The following is a 25917-nucleotide window of genomic DNA, read 5'->3' as shown; positions in this document are numbered from 1 at the left end:
CCCATTAGGAAGTTTAAGACTAAATTTAAGTCCCATAAGGGAACCTGGAATGGTTTTGGAGGATAAACATTAGTTAATCCCTTGAGAAATTGTACCACTAGAGGAAGTTTGAAATACGATGTTTCCTCCGCAGTGCGCTTGAAGATAGAAAGCGCTGCGAGATAGCCTTTTACAGTGCCAACTTGAAGGCCTGAGTTTGCCAAGTAGAGTAGAAACGATAAGGGTCGATATTCTCTTCCCTACACCAGCTGCAAAATTTGTTGCAATGGCAGCGGTATAAAGACTTTGTTGCTGGCCTTCTGGCCGAAAGCAACACCTCCATGATGTCATCAGGGAGATCCCAATCCTTGTACCTCACCCTTTCAGAAGCCAAGCGTGAAGGTTGAGGGTTCTGGTGTCTGGATGGAGAACCTGACCTCCCTTCTGCGAGAGAAGATTCTCCTCGAGTGGAAGACGAATTGGAGGACAGATGGACATATCTAGAAGGTCCGGTACCAAGTTCTCCTGGCCCAATCCGGGGCAATTAGGATCATGGTTTTCCGGAATCTTCTCAACCTCCTGATCATTTGAGGAATAACAGGGACTGGTGGAAACGCGTAAAGGAGTGGAAACTCCCAGTCCACTACGAACGCGTCTCCTAGAGCTTCTCTCGGGGGAAATTCCCTTGAACAGAACAGATCGCACTTCCTGTTGGTGCTTGTGGCGAACAGATCCACCTGAGGGGTTCCCCAAAGGGCGAAGATCTCTTGAAGGATTTCCTGAGCTAGCTCCCACTCATGGGAGACCGTGCTCTGCCTGCTCAGAGCGTCCGCTGTCAAGTTCTTCTCTCCGGCTAGGTGGACTGCCGATAGAGAGATTCCTTCTTGGATTGCCCAAAACCAGAGCTGCATCGCCTTTTTGCACAGTGGCAGTGATCCTACGCCTCCTCTTTTGTTGAGTAGTGCATGGCTACCGTGTTGTCCCTCATTATCAGGACATTTCTCCCCTGTACTGATGGCAGGAAAGCTTTAAGCGCTAGTCTGATCGCTCTCAGCTCCAAAAGGTTGATGTGTAGTCTGGACTCCGATGGAGACCAACAACCGCTGATGGTCAAATCGTTGGCATGGGCTCCCCACCCCATGAGTGAGGCGTCTGTGACTACTGTTATCTCCGGCCATGGTTGCCAAAACAGTTCTCCTTTCAAGATGTTCTCTGGATAGGCCCACCATTGAAGGTCGCGGGCTACCTTGTCCAGAATCCGGAGGAGATCTGTCATTCTCCCTGAGAATTGCGACCACTGACTTCTCAGTGCTCACTGAAGAGATCTCATTCTCAGGCGAGCCTCTGGCACAAGGAAGATGCAGGATGCCATGAGGCCTAGCAACCTCAAAAAGTCGAAAGCTGGAAGACGTTGGGAATTTTGAAATTTGGTGACCATCTGTAGAATATCTTGAGCCTTCACTTCTGGTGGCGAGGCTTTTCCCAGGGAAGTGTCCAGGACCGCTCCAATGAATTGGAGTCTCTGTGATGGTATCATCTGTGACTTCTTTAAATTGAGGGAGAAGCGCAGTTTGTGAAGGAAGAGGCAGACATAATCTAGCTGGGCCTGGGCCTGTTTCGAAGATACAGCCCTGATCAGCCAATCGTCTAGGTAGGGGTAGACGTGGATCCCTTCCCTCCTTAGACTCGCCGCCACTACCGACATCAGCTTGGTGAAGACCCTCGGGGCGGAGGTCAGCTCAAATGGCAGAACTCGAAATTGATAGAGAGTCGCCAATTGCGAACCTCAGGTATTTCCTGTGTTTGAGATGGATTGGCACATGGAAATAAGCATCCTGAAGGTCCAGAGATAGCAGCCAGTCCTGGAGCTGGAGAGGCTGAAGGATCTGAGAGAGAGTTACCATCTTGAACTTGTCCTTCCTGAGGAACTTGTTCAATTCTCGTAAGTCCAGGATAGGTCTCAGTCCTCCTTCCTTCTTTGGTATGAGAAAGTAGGGGGGGGGGGGGAGAAGTAGCAGCCCTTGTACCTGTCCGCTACAGGTACCGGTTCTATGGCACCTTTCTCTAGCAGGTCTATAATTTCCTGCAAGAGGAGCGGATCTGGAACTTTTAGAGAGCTGTTCCCCGGTGGATGACTCTGAGGAATGTGTAGAAAGGGTAGGCAGTAACCCTGGGCAACCGTCTCCAACGCCCAAGCATCTGACGTTATAGCCTGCCATTCCGTCAGATGGTGAGTTAACCTGCCCCCTACAGGTGTCTTGTGTGTGAAGGCCTCAGAGTGGTTTGGGGGCGGCTGATGCAGATGCCGAGGGTAAAGAGGCACCTGCTGCTGCTGCGGCCTTAGTACTTTTGACCCGTCCACCTTGGGGGGGGGGGGATCTCCTTTGGCCTCTTTGAGCCGGCTGTCCTCTGCCTTTCCCAAATGCAGAATAGCGAAAGGACTTTCCTCTCCCAGAGGTTCCTGAGGGGCGAAAAGGAGTTTGGCGGATAGCAGCTCCTAAAGATTTTGCTGCTGCTTTAGAAGTCTGCAACTTTTCCAGACTGTCATCAGCCTTTTTCCTGAATAGTGAAGAGCTGTCAAAGGGCATATTCAAAAGTCTGGCCTGTACATCTGGAGCAAAGCCAGACTTTCGCAACCACGCATGCCTGCGGATTGTTGTACTTGCCGCCATGGCCCTGCTGATACTGTCAGCGGAATCGATGCCAGTTTGAAGTGATTCGCACAAGGCATCTTTGCCATCTTTAATGATGTTAAGGAAGGCTTCCTTTTCCTCTCCTTCGGGTATGCAGTCAGCCGCTGATGAAGCACACTCCCATAGTGTGTGACTGAACCTGGCGAGCGTACAGGTGGCGTTGATGGCCTTCAACGCCATACTACAAGCAGAGAAGACTTTCTTCGCCATAGAATCGTACCTCTTGTCATCTCTATCCTGCGGGACAGTAGGGTAAGGAACAAGTTACTTACCTGTAACTGTTGTTCTCCAGCATGGGTCTGGCATGGATTCACATGCTCATGAATATTCCCCGTCGTCAGGCTGGGAATCCTCGGTAAAGAAAAAGCCAGTATCAGTTTCGTTTCTGATCTGTCTTTTGTAGTAACAACCAATCACTGGTCTCTGCGTCATACTGACCACAGCCAATGACTGCCCTCTACCTAAGCACCGCCTCTGGCAGCCATCTTCAGATTTGGAAGCACGTGAAGTGGCAGTATGACCAAGTGAAGAGCCACAGAGGGGTAGGCGGGAGGGTTCGCATGTGAATCCATGCCAGACCCATGCTGGAGAACAACAGTTACAGGTAAGTAACTTGTTCCTTCTCCAGCATGGGGTCTGGCATGGATTCACATGCTCATGAATAAAGAATACATAGCAGTACACACATGCACAACCACGGGAGGTGGCAAAGGCTCAACATCAAGCATCACATCAACTCAACATTAAGCATCTTACCTCCTCACCAGGCTCACCTCAGGCGAACAGGTTGCGCAGCACTGCTTGGCCGACCCTGGACTCCTCCCTGGAATCCCGGTCGACGCAGTAGAATTTCGTGAAGGTGTGCGTCGACCTCCACGTAGCAGCCCTGCATATGTCCAGCAGGGGCACACCAGATAGGAACGCCGTGGTAGCTGCGATCGCTCTGGTGGAATGGGCTCTCGGACGGCCAGGCAGCGGTCGGTTTGCCAACCGGTGACAGCACATGATACAGCCGGAGAGCCATCTGGAGATGGAAGCCTTCGAGAGAGCCTTCCCCTGATTGACAGGTCCAAAGTTCACAAAGAGTTGTGACGTCTTCCGAAAACCCTTCGTGCGGTCCACGTAGAACTTCAGCGCTCTAGCTACATCCAGCGAGTGCAAAGTCCTCTCAGCCGGCGACGAAGGCGACGGGAAGAACACAGGTAACACCAAGGGTTCGTTGAGATGGAAGTCCGACGGTACCTTGGGCATGAAGGAGGGGTGCGTCCTGAGCACTACGCTCGTGTCGTGGAAAGTCAAGTACGGGGCCTTGCAGGAAAGGGCCTGGATCTCTCCCACTCGTCGTGCGGAGGTGATGGCCACAAGAAAAGCTGTTTTCCACGATAGAAACTTCAACGGGGCCGAGTGCAGAGGCTCGAACGGAGGTCCCATGAGCTTGGTCAGCACCACGTTGAGCTCCCACGCCGGGGCCGGAGCCTTCACCGGCGGGAACGATCTGAACAGTCCCTTCATGAACTCTTTCACCAGACGATGAGACCACAAGGACGTCCGCCCCGTGGTTCTGGTGTATCGGGAGATCGCAGCAAGATGAATCTTGATGGACGCGTGTGCCAGACCAGCTTTGGCCAGCGTCAGCAGGTACGGCAGTACTTGGGGAGCCGTAATCCGTAGAGGGTTAATCTTATGTGCGCGGCACCAGACAGAGAACCTCTTCCATTTGTGTCCGTAGCATTTAAGAGTCGAGGACGCCCTGGCCTTTGCAAGAACCTCTCTGCAATCGGCCGGTATGTCGTATCCTCCAAACTCTAGCGCTGCAGGAGCCAGGCCTGCAAGTTCAGCGACTTCGGGTCGTGGTGGAGGATGGCGCCTCCTTCCCTGGAGAGTAGATCCGCGTCCGCCGGCAGCTTGATCGGCGGGGACGCTGACAAGTCCAGCAAGTCCGGGAACCATATCTGCCTCGGCCACGCAGGTGCGACGAGGATCATCCTGCACCGTGACCTCTTGAGCTGGTTGATGAGCCGGGTTAGCAGAGGCAAAGGAGGGAACGCGTAGAGGAACAGGCCCTCCCAGGGGAACGAGAAAGCATCGCCCATGCTCCTCGTCTGGGGAAACCTGCTGGCGAACCTCCGGCACTTGGTGTTCGTCGCCGTCGCGAACAGGTCGATCTGGGGTGTGCCCCACCGTCGGAAGAGGCGATCCACCAGATCCTGCCGTAGTTCCCACTCGTGGCACGAGCCCAGCTCCCTGCTGAGTGAGTCGGCGATGGTGTTTTTTATCCCTGCCAGATGAAACGGCACCAGAAAAATCCCTTGGGCGACGGCCCAATGCCACAGGTCCTGCGCCTCCTTGGACAGCGCTGGGGACCTGGTTCCGCCCTGTTTCCTGATGTAAAACATGGTGGTGGTGTTGTCGGTGAAGATCCTCACCACCTTGCCCTTGAGGGACGGAAGGAAGGACCTGAGGGCCCAAAACACTGCACGGAGCTCCAGGACGTTGATATGCAGGGACTTCTCCGTCGGGAGCCAGAGTCCCCTTGCGTGCAGATTTTCGGTGTGCGCTCCCCACCCTTCCAGGGAGGCATCCGTGGTCACAGTCTCCTGGTGGGCTGGGGCCTGGAAGTCCATGCCCGCCGTCAGATGCGCGCGGGTGCCCCACCACCGTATCGCTCGTCGGAAGCTCTCGTCGAGCTTGATCCTTTCCTCGAAGCTGCCCGTCGTCTGGATCCAGCGCGCATCCAGGAATTCTTGCAACGGGCGCATCCGGAGCCTGCACATGGGAATGAGGTAGATGCAGGAAGACATCATCCCGAGGAGGGACTTGATGGACCTCACTTTGGCCGCGTCGGCCACCAACATCCGTTGCACCTTGCCCAAGATGGTCCTGGTCCTCTCCTCCGACGGGGAGGCCAGAAGGGACACTGTGTCGAGCCTCGCTCCCAGAAACAGTGCGACTTGCGCGGGCACCAGGTGGGATTTGGCGTAGTTCACGGAGAATCCCAGGTCCGTGAGGAGTTGGACGGTCCTTGCCGTGTGGGCCACGGCGAGCTCCCTCGTCTTGGCGCGGATGAGCCAGTCGTCCAGGTAGGGGTAGACGTGAATCCCCTCGCGGCGCAGCTGCGCCGCCACCGGTGCGAGGCACTTGGTGAATACCCTGGGAGCCGACCGTAGTCCGAAGGGAAGGGCTTTGAACTGGTAATGACGTCCTTGGACCACGAACCTGAGGAATTTCCGGTGCCCCTTTAGGATGGGAATGTGGAAGTAGGCATCCTCCAAATCCAACGACGATAGGAAGTCTCCTTCCTCCAGCTGACCCAGGACGTGCTGGGGGGTGACCATCCGGAACTTCTGCGCCTTGATGAACTTGTTCAGACGTCGCAGGTCTAGGATGGGGCGCCATCCTCCCGTCTTCTTCTTCACGAGGAAGTATCTCGAGTAGACTCCGGAGCCCCGAAGCCCCTTTGGGACGAGTTCGATGGCGCCCTTCCTGAGCATCGCCTTTACCTCCAGGAGAAGTTGAGGGGCGTGAAGTTCTTTCCTGGCCACGGGGGGGACGCGCGGGCACCTTCTTTGAAACTCGAGCGCGTGGCCCCGGGCCAGGGCGTCCAGCACCCAACGGTCGGTGGAGATGGACTCCCACACGCTGACGAAGCCCGCCAGCCGGCCTCCCACCGGGGTGCTTCGGTGGGGGCCCGACCCCACGGTCGGTTCAATCCTGCTTGGACGCGGCCTTGCCGCCTTGACCTCCTTGGCGACGACGGCGGGGTCCGCTAGACTTGCCTCGTCCTCTGTAGGCCTCTTGCGACGACGAGCGGGCCGCTTGACGGTAGGAAGCGAAACCGCCGCCGGAACCTTTGGAGGCGCCCTTGCCTCCGCTGCTCCGAAAGGGCGTCCGTCGTTGCTGCAGAACTCCAAGGGCCCGGGCCGTCTCAGTATCCGCCTTGATGGCCTGAAGGGAATCGTCCACTGTCTTCCCAAACAGATTGTTCCCGTCGAAGGGCATGTCCAGGACTCTGGTCTGGACGTCCGTAGCTTTGAGCCATCCACGACGTCGAAGGCAAACGCCGTTGCCCAGCTGGCGGAACCCAGTGTCGGCGATGTCCGTCGCCACGGTGATGGCGTGGTCCGAGGCCACCTCACCTTCCTGCAGGATCTCCAGGGCCTCCGCCCTCTTGTCGTCCGGCAGAAAATCCAGCAGGGGAGCTATCTTGTACCAGAGCTCCCTGTCGTAGCGAGCCACGATAGCCAAGGCATTGGCCGCTTTAATCGTCGTCGCTGCCGACGAGATGACTCTACGTCCCATAGCATCCAATTTCCTTCCCTCGCCGTCCGGCGGGGAAGTCGATGTGGAGGCCGCACCCCCCCCGCTTTCTTCCTGGCTGCCGCGGAGACGACGGAATCCGGGGTAGGCTGCGCCCGGAGGCACAGGGGGGCCGTGTCCGGGACCCGGTACTTTTTCTCGTACCGGTCTCTTCTAGCTGGCGTCGTGGAAGGGTTCTTGAGGAGGGAAAGGCCCTCATCCCAAATGTCGTCCAACAGAGGCACTGCGAGGACCGTCTTCCTCTTGGCCTCGCGCCGCTGATAAAGGAAGCCTTCCTTTTTCTTCTCCTCAGGGCAGAGTTGGAAAAGCTCGGAAGCCCTGGAGATCATGGAGTGGAAAGATCCGATCTCGTCGGGCGGAGAAGCCCTGGCGGGAGGCGACGACGGAAAATCCTCGTCGTATGCCTCGTCGTCCGTACCCGTCGCTGCCGTGTCAGTCCCCGTATCATCCCCTCGGGTGGATGGGGAGGAGGGCTGGAAGGGGCGCGACGGTTGAAAAGGAGGTGGTGGATGGATCCTTCTTTTCTTGGTAGGGGGAACACCAGAAGGTCCCGGTTCTGGATCCCCCGACGGGAGAGGTTCCTCCGTCGGTAACGGTAGCCTCGTCCTTATCTCGGAGCATAAGGACTGCATGGCCAACAAAATGGCCGCCGAGTTGTCTTGCGGCGCTGGCAGAGGGGAGTCCGACGGGCGAGCAGGGGCCCCGTCGGTATCCTCGTCGTCACCTGCGTCGGGATCCATTCCGACGGGCTGGCCTTCTTCCACGCCTAGGCCGTGGCTTAAGACCTCGATCAGCTCCTCTTCTGAGGTTGAGGCCGGATCTACGACGACGCCCTGCCCCCCCTTCTTCTTCCCCACGGAGGGTTTCACGGGGGTCCTATCGATGGGCACAAAAGAAGACTCCCTCCGAGGAGGCAGGGAGATTCTGGGCCCCGAGGTCGCCACCACTGGTGCAGCCTCCACAGGCTGAGCCAGGGCCGCCGCGACCGTTTCGATAGAGGGCTTGGTCGGATGGATCAAGGCCTTCACCACCTTAGGTGCGCTCACCGCCTTATCCTTGAGGGAGGGGGCACTGCCACGCTCCTCCTCTGCCTTAGAGCTTGACCGGGGCCTCTCCAGGAGCTTCGCCGGGTGCTCGGCCTTCCTCTTACCCGACCCAGAGCGTTGGCTCGTGGTTGATGGTGCCGGGGAGGGTGCGCCCTGCCTGGCGCCCGTAGAGCCCGACCGTTCGGCGCTCCCGGTGCCAGCGGACTCGCGGTGCTTGGCCTTATGTTGGGCCCCCGTCGCCGGGGCGCCCTCAAAGGTCTTAGAAGACCGCTCGGATTTCTTCTTCTTCTCGCCAGACGGGCTCTTACCCTCCAGCCAGTTGGCTAGACGTTGATGGCGGTCCTTCATGGTCCGTTCCGACATGTTGCCGCAAAACGCACAGTCCTTCTCCACGTGCGTCTTGTCCTCATGAAGGCAGTAAAGGCAGAAAGAGTGTTCGTCCTCCTTAAAGACGTTCAGCAGCTGGCATCCAGGGCAGACCCTGAACAGCTTTCCGGGCGGCGAGCTTCCCTTCTCCTGGGCCATCTCCGAGACCGGGCCTGAGAAGCTTCTGGAGTCCTCCGAAGTGTAGCTCGACGAAATCTTCACCCTTGAGGGGCACAGACGAATCCGACACGGGTCCCCGTTGATCGGATGTAGGATCGGTGGAGCTTGAGGCTCTTTTGACCGAAAGAATCGAAGTTTTTTGAGAAAAAGCGCGAAAAATAGCACTAACGCTCGAGAGCAATAGCACGAGGATCCCAACACATGAACGTGCGGTAAAAATCTGAAGATGGCTGCCAGAGGCGGTGCTTAGGTAGAGGGCAGTCATTGGCTGTGGTCAGTATGACGCAGAGACCAGTGATTGGTTGTTACTACGAAAGACAGATCAGAAACGAAACTGATACTGGTTTTTTCTTTACCGAGGATTCCCAGCCTGACGACGGGGAATATTCATGAGCATGTGAATCCATGCCAGACCCCATGCTGGAGAAGTGGTCCTACTGCTAGATGAAGTTGCCACTTGAACCACCAGGCTCTCTGGAGTCGGGTGTTTTGATAAGTATTCAGGGTCAGCAGCCGCTACCCTATACTTGGCTGACAATCTTTTATTGACCGCAGGGATAACTTCAGGAGTTTTCCCAATTAGATGTAATTTTCCTTTGTAAGGCTGCATGGAAGGGGACCACAGGGTCCTCCTGTGGACCTTTGTCTAATATGTCTGTTAGGTCATCCTGTTGAAAAACAGGTGAAGGCGCAGACCAACCCATAAATTCAATAATTCTTGCCATAAGGGTTCTATAGGGTGTTTCGGCATGTTCTCCTGGGTCTGGTTTAACAGATTCCACTTCTGGGGAAGTGTCCAGCCCACTTGCCTCATGTAGTGACTCCTGTAGGTCCTTCAGCCTTCTTTCCTCAGAGGTGAAATCCTCTGAAATAGGCAGTGTGGTCATCTGTAAACCAAATGTTTCTTGGTCAGAATCTTCCCCCTCTTCATAAATTGAAGATAGTCCAGGGTACTTTGACCTCTGAAATGGTGTAAAACCCATCTCTAAGGCAGAAGGAGCCAAACTCATCATTATTGGGTGAGAAAACGTCGATGTCGTCAACGCCAATGTGAGAGGCTTCGAAGGCGCCAACAAAAATTGGAAGGGGTCTCGAAGAACTCGAGAGGATCGGGATCCTACTCGAGGACATCGACGACGGTCAGGCCCTTGGAATCACCGTTGGCTGTGGAGTGGCCTTAGTCTTCTCTTTCATCGGCATTGATGTCGGCCTCAACGATGGCGTCGAGTCGATCGACCGACCGATGCGTCGAGGAACCCTTCGATAACGGCGTTGATGGCGCCGATCCGTGCGTCTAAGACGGTGCCTTCTTACCCGATGGCTCGTGGCGCTCTCGGGTGGAATGTTTCGCCGGGTGCTGAGACTCGCTGCGTTTTGATTTTTTGGGTTTTTCACCCGGGGTATCACTCTCAGCTGTCTTCGAGGGGGTCGAGGCCGCATTCTCGAAGACGCTTAACATTTTCTTTCTGATCTAGAATGGGAATGTTTTCGACGGCGAGGAGACGAATGCCTCGACTCAGCCGAAGAAACCTTCGAGGAGATTTTGTTTTTTACTGACTTACCTCTCTCGAGCTTCCCCTTGCGCTCCTTCAAGGCTTTCGCCGTCATGGACATGCAGTCCTCACACTCCGAACAATGGTGCTCGGTTCCCAAGCACCACAAGCAGATCTTGTGTGGATCTGTTATCGACATTTTTTTACCGCAGTCTCGACATTTCTTGAAGCCGGATCGCGGCGTCGTCGGTTCCGATGAAGATGCCATCGAGAACAAGAAGGTATATTCGAGTAGATATAGTAGTTATCCTGACTGAACTGAGCAACGACGTTCCGAGGCCCCACGAAGCGCGGAAAAACGGAACTGAGCAACGGACGCAGCGCATGGCTATTTATGGGCATGATGACGTCGGCGCCGATACGGTGGCCGTCGAGGGACATCGACTCGGCAGACGTCGACGCGCAGCGCCCTCTACAGAAAAAATTTCCGAGGCCAGCAAGCTGGAAACGTATTATCAAAGATAAGGAATATGTCAGAGGACACAATCCCTTCGAAAAACAAGTTACTTACCTGTAACTGTTTTTCTCCAGCATGGGTCTGGAATAAATTCACATGCTCATGAATATTCCCAGTCGTTAGGCCGGGAATCCTCGGTAAAAGAAAAAAAAGTTTCACTTTGGTTTATAGGAGAAAGACCGTTTATAAACGAATCACTGAGCTCTAGGTCATACTGCCCCAGCCAATAACAACCCTCTCCCTAACTCCCTCCTCTGGCAGTATGACCAAGACGAGCCGCAGAGGGGCAGGAGGGAGGGTTCGTATGTGAATCCATGCCAGACCCATGCTGGAGAACAACAGTTACATGTAAGCAACTTGTTCCTTCACCAGCATGGGGTCTGACATGGAATCACATGCTCATGAATAAAGAATGTATAGCAGTACATACATACACAACCACGGGAGGTGGCAAGGCTCAACAGAAGCAATTACTCCAACCTCCTCACCAGGCTCACCTTTAAGTAATCAGGTTGCGGAGCACTGCTTGGCCGACTCTGGACTCCTCTCTGGAATTCCTCTTGACGCAGTAGAATTTCGTGAAGGTGCAAGTAGAATTCCACGTAGCAGCCCTGCAGATTGTCCAGCAGGGGCACACCTGACAGGAATGTCGTCGTCAAAGCGATCTCTCTGGTAGAATGAGCTCTCCGACGGCCAGACAACAGTCGTTTTGCCAACAGAGGACAATGAGTCATGCAGCCTGAGAGCCACCTGGAGATGGACGCCTTGGACAAGGCCCTTCCCATGGTTCACAAGACCAAAGTTCACAAAAAGCGGAGAAGTTTTCCGGAAATTCTTTGTGCAGTCCACATAAAACTTGAGCGCTCGAGCAACATCCAGCGAGTGCAAAGTCCTTTCAGCCGGCGACAAAGGTGTTGGAAAAAACACAAGTAACACCAAGGGCTTGTTGGGATGAAATTCTGACGGAACCTTGGGCATGAAGGAGGGGTGTGTCCACACCACCACCCTCATCTCGTGGAAAATCAAGTAAGGCTGCTAGCAGGACAGGGCCTGGATCTCACCTACTCTCCTGGCAGAGGTGATGGCAACGAGGAAAGCGGTCTTCCAAGATAGGAACTTAAGCAGAGCTTGATGCATCGGCTCGAATGGGGCCCCAGTGAGCCTAGTCAGCACCACGTTGAGTTCCCATGCCGGGGCAGGCGCCTTCACCGGCGGGAACGAATGGAACAGTCATTTGATTAACTCCTTCACTAGACGGTGTGACCAAAGAGAAGACCGTCCCAGAGACTGGTGTAGCGGGAGATAGCCGCTAGATTGGTGCGCCAGCCCCGACTTAGCCAACAACAAGCACAGAAGGACCTGGGGGGCCATGACCCTCAGAGAGTTAATCTTCTGTGACCAACACTAAGTTGCGAAACACTTCCATTTGTGTCCGTAGCACTTCAGCGTCGACAACGCCCTGTCCTTGGCGAGGACCTCCCTGCAGTCCACAGGCAGCTCATAACCACGGAACTCTAAAGCTGCAGGAGCCAGGCCTTCAGGTTCAGCAATCCCAGGTCGTGGTACAGGATTGCACTTCCTTCCCTGGCAAGAAGAGCAGCGACCACTAGCAGCTTGACTGGAGGGGACGCTGACATGCTGAGAAGGTCTGGGTACCAGATTTGCCTCGCCCACTTTGGCGCGATGAGGATCATTCTGCACCAGCACCGTCTGAGTTGACTGATGACTCGTAGTAGAAGCGGCAAAGGATGGAATGCGTACAGGAACAGGCCTTCCCAAGGGAAGGAGAATGCATCCCCATGCTCCCCGGTCGGGGAAACCTGCTGGCGAACCTCAGGCACTTGGTGTTCGTCGCCGACAGAAACAGATCGATCTGGGTACGGCCCCACTTGAGGAAGAGGTTGTCCACTTGATCCTGCCGAAGCTCCCACTTGTAGCAAGAGCGCAGCTCCCTGCTGAGAGAGTCGGCAACAGTGTTTTTTATTCCCGCCAGGTGGAAAGGAATGAGGAACATCCCTCAGGCGACGGCCCAGTGCCACAAACCCTGCGTCTCTCGGGAGAGTGCCAGGGTTCTGGTGTCCCCCTGCTTCTGGATGTAAAACATTGTGGCGGTATTGTCCGTGAAGACCCTCACCACTTTGCCCTTGAGAGACGGAAGAAAGGACTTCAGGGCCCAAACCACAGCCCGTAGTACAAGTACGTTGAGGTGTAGTGTCTTCTCTGCCCGGAGCAGCAGGCCTCTGGCGTGGAGACGTCCGGTGTGTGCTCCCCACCCTTCCAGGGAATCGTCAGTCGTGACCGTCTCCTGGTATGGAGGGCTCTGGAAGTCTGTGCCTGTGGCGATGTTGGAGCACACACCCCCACCACGTTATTGCTCGACGGAACTCCTCATCGAGCACAAACCTGCCCGGACACTTGGATCCAACGGCTTCTAAGAACTCCCGGAGCGGTCGCATCCACAACCTGCGGAGCCAGACCAGGTAGAGGCATGACGACGACATGTCGAGCAACAACTTGATGGTGCTCACAGTGGCGATCTCTAGTGCCAACAGCCATTTCACCTTGCCCAAAGGGGCCACTATTCTCTCCTGCGGGGGAAGCTGCAAGACAGAACACCATGTTGAGCCTAGACCCCAGGAACCATGCGTTCTGCGATGGAGTTAAGCATGATTTTGCATAGTTCACCGAGAAGCTCAGATCCGTCAGCAGCCAGACGGTCCTCTCTGTGTAATTGAAGGCAATCTCCTCCGACATGGTCCGGATGAGCCAGCCGTCGAGGTAAGGGTACCCATGAACTCCCTGTAGATTGGCCGCCACCGGAGCCAGGCACTTCATAAAGACTGGGGGCGCTGACCTAATCCGAAGGGGAGAGCCTGGAACTGGTAGTGCTTCCCTTGTAGAACGAAGCCCAGGAACTTACAATAGTTTACATGAATGGGGACGTGGAAATCCGCGTCTAGACCGAACGACGACAGAAAGTCTCCCTCCTCAAGTTGGCCGAGCACGTGCTGCAACGTGAAATTCCTGAATTTCTGGGACTTAATGTACTTGTTGTGTCATCGTAGTTCAAGAATGGGCCTCCAGCCCCCAGTCTTCTTTCTTACTAGAAAGTATCTTGAGTGAACTGTGGTGCACCAGAGTTGCTTCTAAACCAGCTCTATCGACCCTTTTCTTAACATGGCCCGAACCTCCAGCAGCAGCTGAGGGAAGTGTTCCTGCCGGGCCATCAGTGGTATTCTCCGACACTTCACTGAAACTCCAAAGTATGCCCATGGGCGAGAGCGTCCAGAACCCATCGACCAGTGGGGATGTTTTCCCACACACTGACGAAGTTCGCCAGCCGGCCTCCCACTGGGGACCAGTGGTGGGGGTCCGACTTCCCGGCCGGTTCAATACAGCTTGGAGGCCGGCACGCCGTCCTGGCAGCCTTAACGATGATAGCGGCCACCTCTGAAGTCCTTGGAATGACCCCGGTAGGCTTCCAGGGCCGCGGAATGGGAGGGTTGGTGGTGAGAGGACGATCCACCGCCGAAACTCTAAGATCTCCCCGACTTCCCTCCTGACGGATGAAACGATTGACGGTGCTGTTGCGGCGTGCCCAGGGCACAGCCCGTCTCTGTGTAGGATATGATGGCCCGAAGAGATTAGTCGACTGCCTTGCCGAAAAGGATATCTCAGTCAAACAGCATGCCCAGGACCCTCGTCTGGACCTATTGTCTGAAGTTGGTGGCCTTCAGGCAGTCACGATGACTGAGGCAAACCCCGTTTCCCATCTGGTGGAACCCCATGTCCGCAATGTCCAGGGCCACGGTGATGGCATGGTCAGACGCCACCTCGCCTTCCTGAAGGCTCTCGATTGCCTCTAACAGCCTGTCCTCGGGGAGGAAATCTAGGATAGGAGCCATCTTGTACCATAGCTCCCGGTCGCACCTGGCCAGGAACGCCAAGTCGTCGTCGTAGAGTAAATGACTTTCCGTCCCATGGCGTCCAACTTCTTCCCCTCGCTGTCTGGGGGAACAGAGGTTGACGACGACGGGTTGGACGACTTCTTCCTTGCTGCAGTCGAGACCACCGAGTACGGCAATTGTTGCGAGTGCAGACTCCGGCACTCGATACTTCTTCTCTAGCCGGTCCCGCTTTACTGGGACCAAGGAGGGTTTCTTCAGATGTGCCAGCCCATCATCCCAGACGTCATCCAGGAGCACTACTGACAGATGGTCTTCCTCTTCGCCTCCCGGTGTTGGCAGAGGAAGCTTTCCTTTTTCTTCTCCTCCGGGTTGAAAAAGTTCAGACACACGGACGATCATGGAGTGGAAAAATCCCACTTCGGAGAAGGTCTTGGTGGCGGAGAGAGACCACAGTCGTCTGTGTCCATCGTAGTCGTATCCGTCCCATATCGGTGTGGGGGGAAGGCTATGACGGTTGGAGCAGAGGTGTAGGGTGCCTCCTCTTTTTCTTCTGCAGTGGTGGCCCCGTTGTCAACGGGGTTGTCGCCAGCGGAGTCACTGGTGGTGCTTCGGCATCCTCTTCTGAATCTCCGACTGAATCTCCGACAACAGTGTGTGGAGGGTCGAACGAATGTCCTGCGAAAGATCTCTGGGGGGTGCCTAGGGGACAGGGTCGCTGGACCCAGTGCCTGTGTCGACGCCCCTACCCCGTCCTCGTTGTCGCATCCGGCAGGCAATCCCTCGATGTTCGCGTCGTCGTCAGTAATCTCCCCCGGGATGGTGTGGACGGAAACAACGTCTTCCTCATCGGACAAAGAAATATCTGTGCCCTGTAGTTCTTTCATGCCCCCCCTTTCTTCGAGTAATGAGGGGTTGGCTTTGGGCTGAGGTCCGGCATCCTCTTCTCAGGAGTCTTCTCCACTGGTCTGGCCGAAGCCTCCCGCCTGGGAGGGAGTGCCACTCTGCCCGCCACTGGGTTACCCTGGACCGGGTCAGCCCCTTTCGCCTTCAAGAGGGGGAGCAGCAACCATCTCGACAGAAAAGGACGTCTTGACACGGATTACCTGGGCCGTAGCTGGCAGGACGGACACCTTATCCTGCTTGGCCTTCTCAGTTTTCTCTCGCATCTTCCCCGGGTTAGCTGACTTCCTCTTCGATGAAGAGCTGGAGCGATGGCTGGAGATTGAGGCCGGTTCAGACTATGAACGCGTCCTGACCGATGTGGGACCCGCTTGCGTGGCGACCCCGGCAAAGCGGACATGCAGTGCTTGGCCTTGTCTTGGGCCCACACGACTTAGAAGCCCACTTTGGTTGGCTGGATCGGGATGAGGCATGCCCCTGTGGACCACACAGGGTAGAGGCCTTGGCCTTGAGCCACGTCGCCAGCCCGACGTGCCAGTCCTTCATCGTGCGCTTGGAGAAGGCACGGCAAATCTCACAATCTTCTTCCTTGTGCGTCGGGTGTAGACAATACAGACAGTGGGAATGCTTGTCGTCAATGAAAACATTCTGCAAGCCGCAGCTGGTGCAGAGCTTGAAGAGGGAAGCTCCGTCCTTCTCCTCCGACATGATCCGGTGCGGTGTAGGCCTGATGGACTGCTGGAAACTTCTAACAAGAAAACAATCGACGATTTAAGCCCTTGAGGGGTGATTAAAGATGCCGAAAAACAAGTCCCCGTTAATCGGATGGCTGACCGATGGAGAACACTGGCTTGATTCAGCAAGAGTTTTCCTACCGAAAAACACAAAGCTCGAAGCGCGAAATTAGAGTACTACCAACACTTGAACGTGCGGTAAAAATCTGAATCTGAAGATGGCTGCCAGAGGAGGGGCTTAGAGAGAGGGCAGTCATTGGGTGTGGCAGTACGACCCAGAGCTCAATGATTGTTTTATAGGAGAAAGACAGTTTATAAACGAAAGTGAAACTGGTTTTTATTTTACCTAGGATTCCAGGCCTCACGACGGGGAATATTCCTGAGCATGTGAATCCATGCCAGACCCCATGCTGGAGAAGTAGGCATTCTAAGGAATATGTGGAATGTAACAACCCCCCCTCTCTCCCTACTGTGAAGGCCAAGGCCTGAGGTAGGCCGAAGCCATGATGGTTGTTGATGAGGAGGCTCTCATCGAGGATCTTTGCGAGTCAATAAGCGCTGTTGAGATGAAGTAACTGTCGTTCAAGCACAATTTAAAATTTAAAATACTAACAATACAAGTATAAAAAGGCTACAAGCCACAAGCTCTGCAACTTGCGACCGTTCGCTACGGTGGAAAAAATTATTTGAGGTTATCAGAAGTGTGAAGGAACATGGGTACTACGGGCATCACTAAGGATAGTATTACAGACACGCCCAGTTGACGTCCCTTTTTTCGACTTTCAAAAACAAGTCATGCAATACTCTGCATGAAACACTAGATGGCGGCCTGTGCAAAGCATGCGATTCTAAGAAGATCCACAAGCCTCAAATAGGTTTTATTGTGTTGGTGTGGCAATATTTGACAAGATGTTTTCTTGGATAGAGTGTGTTCATTTTAAAGGCCTAATAAACTATTGTATATTTGTATGCTTACCTGTCCAACTAGAATTATAGGTGTTAATCTATGTGGACTAATTTTAGCCCTAGACCAGTCTTGCCGCTCTGCTACCTTATCTTGATTGGAATTGGCTAAACTCAGTCTCCTTGTTCAACAAATAGGGTGGCCTCCCAAAATCTTCCCACACAGGCTGATTTTGGAAATCCATTTTAACACTCGGATTCAAGGAATCCAAGCCTTGGAAGTAAGAATGATATGATTGTTTATTTATATAGTGCCTATACACAATGTGTTTCAAAGCACTTCAAGGCAAGGGAGGAAACAAGGAAAAATACAATGACATTCTTACAGGTCATGAACAGTAAGGATGTGAAATTAACATGTTCAAATAGTCTGTAATTCTATGAAATGGAGAATGCCATAATTCATGTTTTCTGTGTACTAAGATTACTGTAGTTGAAGCTCAAATTAAGATCCTGAAGTCCTCCTCTACTATGGAACATAGACACCCTTTCAGTAGCAATTCTGTGCATCCTGGCGGCCCTTAGTAACTATTGCCTAGTGTAGTTAGATTATGCATAGAACAAACACAATGTGTGAACATCTTCATATGGTATTTTTAACAAAGAGATGTAATACGATTAACAAACAACAGGATGAGGTGATGTATGTCCATAACCAACTGTAAAAGGTTACTAAAAGCGAAAGGTTGAGACATGAAGTGCTAGCCAAATGAAATTAGGATGACATACAACACACGAGAATGTTTCCATAGATCATTTAAGGATGTCACTAAAAGTAAAAAGGAACTATGTAAAACAATGGAATTTGGAAATGTGTTAAATGTATGTACTCATCCTGGTAAGATCATTTAAAAAGTATAATGTGCGCAAAGGTGCCCCAAGCCGTTTGTAGGAAGGTGATTTAATATCCGTAAAACTTCATAACAAGTGACGTACGCGCAACGTGATGACGTGGTTTACACATGACGTCATCACGTGTGTGCGGTTACACGTCACGTTTACCCGTAAATCCATTTTTCACATCGCGGCTATTCACCCGCGGGCTGCGAGTGTTCCACAAGAATACAACGGCACCGGCTAGCTGAGGTAAGAGGAAATGCGCTACCTGTGCACCCACTGATACGCATTGGCGACATTAAATTTGTGCACAATGACATGAGCCCAAACTTGCCTTTACCCTTAGGTTCTCCCATGTCACCTAGACACGCAGCGTTACGAACAAGACACAGTCTGCATCTTTTTGCTTCCGGAGCCGTATTATTTAAGTACAAGTGAAGCCCCCCATTTAAGGTAAGCGCAAGATTGGGGTTTCCTTGCATGATTTATATTACATTTTGAAATAATGGATGACACACTGAACCACGCACACCTTTCTCTTAATTTAGAAATACAACCTACACATTTGAGACCGCTACCGCCACAGCCTAATAACGTCCATTACGGGACATATGAGCAAACCTACAAAGGTAAATAGAAAACGGGACGATTATTGTCTAGCTGAAAAAGTGCTGTGTCATTTACAAATGAGGAAAGGATACAATGGAATACTTTGTATGGTTATGTTTTTGATATAGACGTACTGGTTTAACTGAATACTACATGGGATTTGTGAGTGCCTACCAGAGTCAGATAACAATAACTCCAACAGAACAATAACTCCAGGAGAGCTGGCCACTTAAAGATAGACCACAGATAATTACATAAGGAGGTAGGTCCTTAAGAGCTCAAGAGCTTTTTTGCAATCTTCACACAATTCTGTTTAGTACAACATGCACCATATAATCGAGGAACTTGAGGTACAACTTCATATTATTTTCCCAATTATTCTTTTAGGTAACTCTATGATGTAGAATGACAGTCTGTTCTCCACCACTTAAAATAATCACCCAAAGATCAGTTTGGAAACGGCATGGGGCACTTATGAGAGGTAGGGCCATTCTAAACAATGAAAACAACTGAGTTGTGTTACATGAGTTTGGCTTTTTAGCACGTCACTAAAACACAACCACTCTATTATTTTTTGTTACACAGATCTTTTGGAACAACCTAAGAAAATTTGAATCTATGAACATTGTATAAGTACTTGTTTTTGCTCCTGAAGAAGGGAATTGGAGTTCCGAAACGAGTTGAGTTTATATATTTGTATTGAAAAGCAGAATATGCAGAGACTGATATCTGTAGAATACAATATGCAAGGAATATTGTTGTAACCTGTGGTGAATACTAGAATAGATGTTGAGCACCAATACTAAAATGTTAATACTTGAACAACTTTTTAAACTACAGAACTAATTGGCCACATTAACAACGTGAAGGACGAACGTGGGGTTCGCCCTAATAAGTATTGGGAAATCGAACCAGATATGTAAGTCTAACCAGTGAACTACTAAGTAATTACTGTTTGTCTTTTTGACAATATTTGGAGTGTGCAGGGGACGCAAGTGATCCACAGCCCGTGGACACACTGTCTTTTGCACAAGACGGTGATGGTCAAACCAGAATGTTTCAGGACAGACCCCTGCAGAAGTAGACTGGAGGGGGGGAGGGGGGTGGGGGGGGTCAGGGGGTCGGGTTAGCAGGGTAGAAACAGAGCATTGAAGCGCCATGATGACCTATAAAGGAGACCATGGAAATAGGGTATGTGGACCATCAATATTGACTCTCATGCTGTTTGACTGCTATTTAGGTACAAATGAGGGACGGACTTGTGAGTAGAACAAATTACTTGCCTCTCAGTAATGTTCTTTTTGATGGATGCTCCTGCCACGGATTCCTCATCTACGATATCCCATCCGAAGCACAGCTGATCTTTAGAACATTTTCTGCCACCAGAGGGAGCAGCATGGCTCTGCGTCGGCCCAGTCTGATGCCTCTACGTGCCCCTGGCCGGACAGGGCGTCGGGGCAAGTATATATCGAGGCGCAGGGCTCTGTGACCTCAGTTCCATCCTTTTTCCCTAGGACTCAGACGTGAGGGACCATAAAACTATAAAGGTGTACTAGTTATCCACCAGAGGTGCAGGTTGGAGGAGCGATTAGGAATCCGTTGGAAGAACATCCATTAGAAAGAACATTACCGAGAGGTAAGTAATTTGTTCTTCTAATGAATTTCTTCCTCCCAAGGATAGGATAGAAGAACAGTTCTATTCGGATTACATAGAGGCACAGCAGAGGGAAGGGATTCTGAGGCAATGTGCCTTGATATGATATAATATGGCATTTATAACGCATTTATAACGCACCTTAACAAAAATAGTACATTTAAATGGCAGCATGTGCTGTTTTCCCCAGATCCATGTATAGAATCCCTGCAGAGACGGTGGATAATGCAAAATATTAGAAAAGTATTGCTTGAATTGCAGTCATTTGATTTATCACTTGCCTAAATTAAGGGTGGAGCCGCAGGGGAAGGGTAACATATTTGATACATGTTCTGGTGGCAGAGTCACTAAGTTTCTTATAGCCGATCAGGTGAGATAAAGGGACACTTCAGATGGCTATTGGCAGCGTTCCATATACATGTAGATCAGGCTCACTTTTGAAATGTTTGATTGAGTATATGCTGGAGATGTGTACAGGGCTATGGGGTGTGCACTGCATTTCTGACAATTTGGTGTTTTGGAGCATTGCAGTGTAAGCACAGACCCATATTTGAAGACCTCAAGCAGGAGGAGACAGATGGAATGTGAGCCTCCTCTCCATTGAAGAGTGTTTATCCATTATTGATTTGGAATGCGGACTAAAATCCAAAGGCAATTAATGTTTATTTTTTAGGAATGGCTGCTTAGCATTAGTACAAAATGGTGATGTATATCTCAATGATGTGATGCATGTGAATGAACCAATAAAATGAGTAGAAACTGGCATTCAAATGAATGCTGCTTTACTGCACCAAGGGCTGAAAAATACATAGGGGTGAAATATGCTTTCTAATAGGATTCTGCATAATAGGCAAGGCAAAATATCAATTACAGTTAAGTTCGCAGAAGAGTTATATAAATGTAAGCACTGTCGCATGCTTACCTGTAGTAAATTATTTGTGGAATCTGACCACGTGTTTGGTTTGTACCATTGCTGCTTAGACTGCAAGTGCTGAATGTAAATGTGACAGCATCTGGGCACTGGACTGTGGTCATTCCTCCATCGCCATTGGCTGTCCGGCTTCCATAATTGCGCAAACGGACGGCATACTTTACATTCTCCTTGAAACCGAAAAAGTTAAAGGTTTTAGTTTTAAAAGAATCACTGCGGATGGCAAACTTGCAGCATGTTAATGACTGTTTTTAAGATATATAGGGGTAGGAGTGGGTGATAATAGGGAATTTGTTAAATTAAAGTGTTTATTTTTCTTTAAAAAGCTATGTTACAAGGATGATACCTGAATAAGGAAAATGTTTTTATTGCTAGCTTCAAGTTATGAAATGGGACCTTTCTCTTTCTACTGCCCAAATAGAAAAAGGGATTCTGCAGTCTATAAACTTAAAGCATGAAGGTTTGCTTCTAGGTTTAAAAAAACTGCAGATATGCATTTATAGTTAATGAGCATTTAAAGAAAGAAAATGTTGTTTTAAAGAGGCAACCCATGCATATTATACCCTAGGGCAGGCAAACAGCCGGAAACTTGCAGACAGTATGTGAAAGAAAAACACACAAGGGCCATTTGGACAAAACAGGCTTAGGTTTATGGATCTCATGGTACTTGAACAGTTGAAACATATGACTTTTTTTACCTTTAAAGGCACAGCTTTTTCAAGGCGGATTTCAGCAATGTCACTAGGGGAATCGTCTGTTGTGTAGGTTCCTTTAATTAACTCCAAAGATGTCCAACGGTGGGAATGGGTTGAATCGCCAGAATGTTCACTCTAAAGTAAAAGATTTAATGTGCAAGTTATGTTTCAGGAATATACTTTGTATAGATTTACAACTCTGACTTGCAAGCTAAAAGTACAATAGAGATTACATCACCCACCTGCTGTTGCATCTTCTGTGCCTTAGGTCTTTCATGTCCACCAATCTTATAACATCATAACCTTGCAGATGATCAAAAGCTTGGCTGAAGCAACACAACTGAGACCAGGGACACATGCTTGGTACTCCCATGATTTCCAGGTCCCACCTTCCTTTTATCATCCCTCATCCCCCCCCAGAGCTTTCCAGTAACTATTTTATATTAATTGATTGGTAGAATTGCATCATATCTCGACAAGAGCAGTGGAGAGGGAAGGGAAGCTTGGTGTCAGTTGTGACAGTGAGCTCTAAACACAGAACTTATTGTGAGAGGTAATTCAACCACACACACTGATCCAGCCCATTCAATTCCATTCACAGTTTATGGAAAAATGGAAAGGCACAGGGACAACCAAAATGGCACAGGTAGACAGTATGTGGCAATGTATTCTGTGACGAACAAGGTGTTGTCACTTCTCCCTTTTTCATGAGGCTAGGGAGGTGTGGCTGCTACCCAATAGTCCCCTCTAGGGGTGGTTTAATGCGGGAGGCCCTCATCGGGAGGGACTCCCCCCCCCCCTATGGTGACAAGGACTATGACCTGGAGTACAGCCCATTGAATTTCGTCACTCCCCGACATTCCCTAACCCCTCCCTAATGTTCAGCGCCATGGCAAATATGTACTACTGTACCTAGAACATAACACCAAAAGTACTAGGACGAGGAAGAACACAGGAGACATAAATATTTATACTGGTACGAGCTGGCGAAGCAGATGCAGGAAGATCCAATCAGCAACAGAGTTAAAGGACTCTTGTAAACCGCATGGGAGGAACTGGATAAAAAAGTATAAACAACAAAGGACAATCAAAAAAGGCAAGCCTGGCCGCGGAGTCAAGCGCAGTCGTGAGAGGACGCAGGTTCAGGCAAACTCCAGCGTAGGAGAACCGAAGGAACATGAATGCTGGTGAACAGCTGTGGGAATTCTCAGTTCGGTCCGCCAGTGAAGACCCAAGCACACGACCGAAGCTATGCAGAGAGACGCCACATTGCATATCCCGACACAGAGAGAAGCCTGAAGAGTCAACAAAGCCGAGCCCGTTCTCAGGAAGCCCCAGTGATGTACCTAGAACCCTGATTAAGGTAAAGGGAGATACAAGATACCCAGAGAGGAAGCGGGAGGCAGGCGGGACAGACGCTTGAGCAGTTTTCAGTCATCCCAGTGGAACTGAAGCAGTTTTTGGGCCTAATCAGTGCCATTCGTCCCTCCAGCACCATCTTCCTCGTGTCAGTCTGGGACTCGAGGGCAGATATTGAAAGCATCAGAGGCAATCTTCCTCTGCACAGTGGGAAAGAGAAAACCACTGACCACCAGATAAGGGTCCTGGACCCCAACAAGAGTTGGGACTTTGCCAACAATAGATCTGAGTAAGAAAGTGTGCATCAAAACTGAAAGCAGTGAGAAGGAACTGTATCCAGCAATACCAGAAGAAGGGGGTCATTCTCCCAATACCAAATCAGAATGTTTGATAAAGACCCCAAGGGAAGGGAGTACACCTCCCCAAGCCTTGTTGTGAACTCTGCAAAGTCATAATATGAGAAGGAGGAATTCCTTACCGTAATGTTCTTCCAATGGATTCTTCTCCCACAGATAGATATACATTTCAGCATCTCAGAAAATATTTCGACAGGAAGCCACATCGACTCGTCGTTGATCCATCTTGCCTAGATGCAGTGGTTCTCGGCTCCGGACAAGAGGTTGGTCGCCGTGCATATACTGCGTCACTACGCCCCTGTACCTCAGTTCACCACATTTTCTCCCCCCCCAGTTCCCCCGGAGCTCAACCGCTGCAGAGGAAAAATCAAAGGATTAGACAGAGCCACAACTCATCAAAAAAGAAAAACCACAAGACTTTTTAAAGAACAATGAGGAACGGGACCGCAAATGAAAGCAGAGACACGCCAAACAGGTGTACGGTAGCCCTTTAAATGAGAGCTCACCTCGTTCTCCCAGCAGAGAAGTTAGTCATCAACTGCAGGCACTTCATAGCAGGGTTGGATAGAAGGGTGATGAGGAATCTGTCGGAGAAGATTCCATAGAAAGAACATTGCGGTAAGTCATTTCTCCTTCAATGGATAGCTTTTCTCCCACAGATTTTTCATCATAGACTCCCCAAGCAGTATGTGTGACAGAGGCGGGAGGAAACTTTGTAAGACCGCACTACCAAAATGAATGTCGGCTACATCTAGGGAATAGTGTTAAGTGAAGGTATGCAGCGAGGACCGAGATGCTGCTAGGCAGATGTCCCTCCCTGGCACACCCACTTTGTAGAGCCGAAAAGGCAGCCACCCGCCTTGTGGAGTGAGCTCTGATGACCGGAGGTAATTCACTCCCTGCATTGAGGTAACATTCTGAAATGCAGAGTGTGATAAAGCTAGAGATGGTTTGTTTGGAAGCAGCCAATCCCTTTCTCCCCACTGAGAAGGCTACAAATAGTTGGTCCGCTTCCCTAAATTCCACTGTTCCCGCAACATATAAGCTAAGAGCCCTCTCTGGGTCTAGCCTTTGGAACTGTTCCTCCTCCATGGAGGGTGTGGAGGCGGGTAGAAAACTGTCTTTCAATAGCCTGGCACAGATGGAACTCAGAGACCACTTTGGGTAAAAATCCTGGTCGTACCTTCAGAGAAGCGTACTCCCTGGAAAAAGGGAGAAAACAGCTGCTTGCATCACAGGGCCTGCAGCTCACTGTCTGGCTGGCTGATGTAATGGGCACCAAAAAAAGTAGTCTTTAAAGTGAGTAAACTAATGGAGCAAGCGTGCAAAGGTTGAAAGGGAGCAACCATGAGGAAAGTGAGAACCAAATTAAGGTCCCAGTCTGGGACAACAAGGGGAATATGGCAGAAACGTATTCAAAAGCCCCTTCAGCAATTGGACCATAACTGGGATTGTGAAGAATTACCCTTGATCCGGAGACCTTTTGAACACAAAGCCACCAAGTACCCTTTGAGTGTAGCGACCTGAAGGCCTGACTAGGCTAGTGACTGAAGGAACTCCATCAATGAAGTGGTGGGACAAGAGTTGGGGTCAATCTCGCATTCCGTGCACTGCGCCTCGAATATTCTACACCTGCACGCACAGACAGCAATCTTGTTGCAGCCAGTAGCATCTTAAGCACCTCCGCCGAGAGATCCCAGTCATCTTACCTCATCCTCTCATGAGCCACACATGTGGGTTTTGGGATTCCGGGTTTAGGTGGAGTACCCGACCCTCCTACTGAGATAAGGATATCCGGCCGTCAAGGCAACCAGAGGGGTGGGCAGATGGACATGTCCATGAGGTTCGACTGCCATGTACTCTCCTTGCCCAATCCGGGGCGATCAAGACCAGGGATGTTCAAAACCTCCTCATCCTTCTGAGAACCCACCGAATGACGGGAATCTGAGAGATGGCATAGTGGAGATTGAAGGTCCACTCCACCAGAACCGCACCCCCCAGCACGTCTCGTGCCAGTAATTCCCTCGAGCAAAACTGTCTGACCTTCCTGTTGGACTCCGTGGCAAACAGATCCACTTCTGGGGTACCCCATTGAGTGAAGATCTCCTCTAGGACTTCTTAGCACACTTTCCACTCGTGTAGACCGTGCTCTTCCTGCTCAGAGCGTCCGCCAATCCCTTCTCTGTCCCTGCCAAATGTACTGCTGGCACCGAGATCCGATTCTGTAAAAGCCAGAACCACAGCTGAATCGCCTCTCTACAAAGGGGAAGGGAGCACATGCAACCCTTGCTTGTTCGAGAAAGTGCATGGCCGCCGTGTTATCTGCCAGAATCAGGACGTGCTTCCCTTTCAGAGGGAGCGCTAATGCTTTCAGGGATAA

At 51.2% G+C, this 25917-nt stretch overlaps 1 protein-coding gene across 12 annotated transcripts in view; it reads right to left on the bottom strand.

Annotated features, from left to right (window-relative positions):
- Positions 1 to 25917, bottom strand: part of MYCBP2 (MYC binding protein 2) — a 3160061-nt gene that overhangs the window by 1805149 nt on the left and 1328995 nt on the right. For all 12 annotated transcript variants that reach the window (XM_069639721.1, XM_069639717.1, XM_069639718.1 and 9 more), the window contains 2 exons: positions 21826 to 21957; positions 21119 to 21297 (listed from right to left, as the gene is read on the bottom strand). In XM_069639721.1, the coding sequence (XP_069495822.1) occupies positions 21119 to 21297; positions 21826 to 21957 (311 nt within the window). The remainder of the gene's footprint in view (positions 1 to 21118; positions 21298 to 21825; positions 21958 to 25917) is intronic.

This window comes from Ambystoma mexicanum, chromosome 7q, assembly GCF_040938575.1.
Source record: "Ambystoma mexicanum isolate Mex_15411 chromosome 7q, UKY_AmexF1_1, whole genome shotgun sequence".
NCBI classification, from domain to species: domain Eukaryota; kingdom Metazoa; phylum Chordata; class Amphibia; order Caudata; family Ambystomatidae; genus Ambystoma; species Ambystoma mexicanum.
This window is presented reverse-complemented; position numbering and strand designations above follow the sequence as displayed.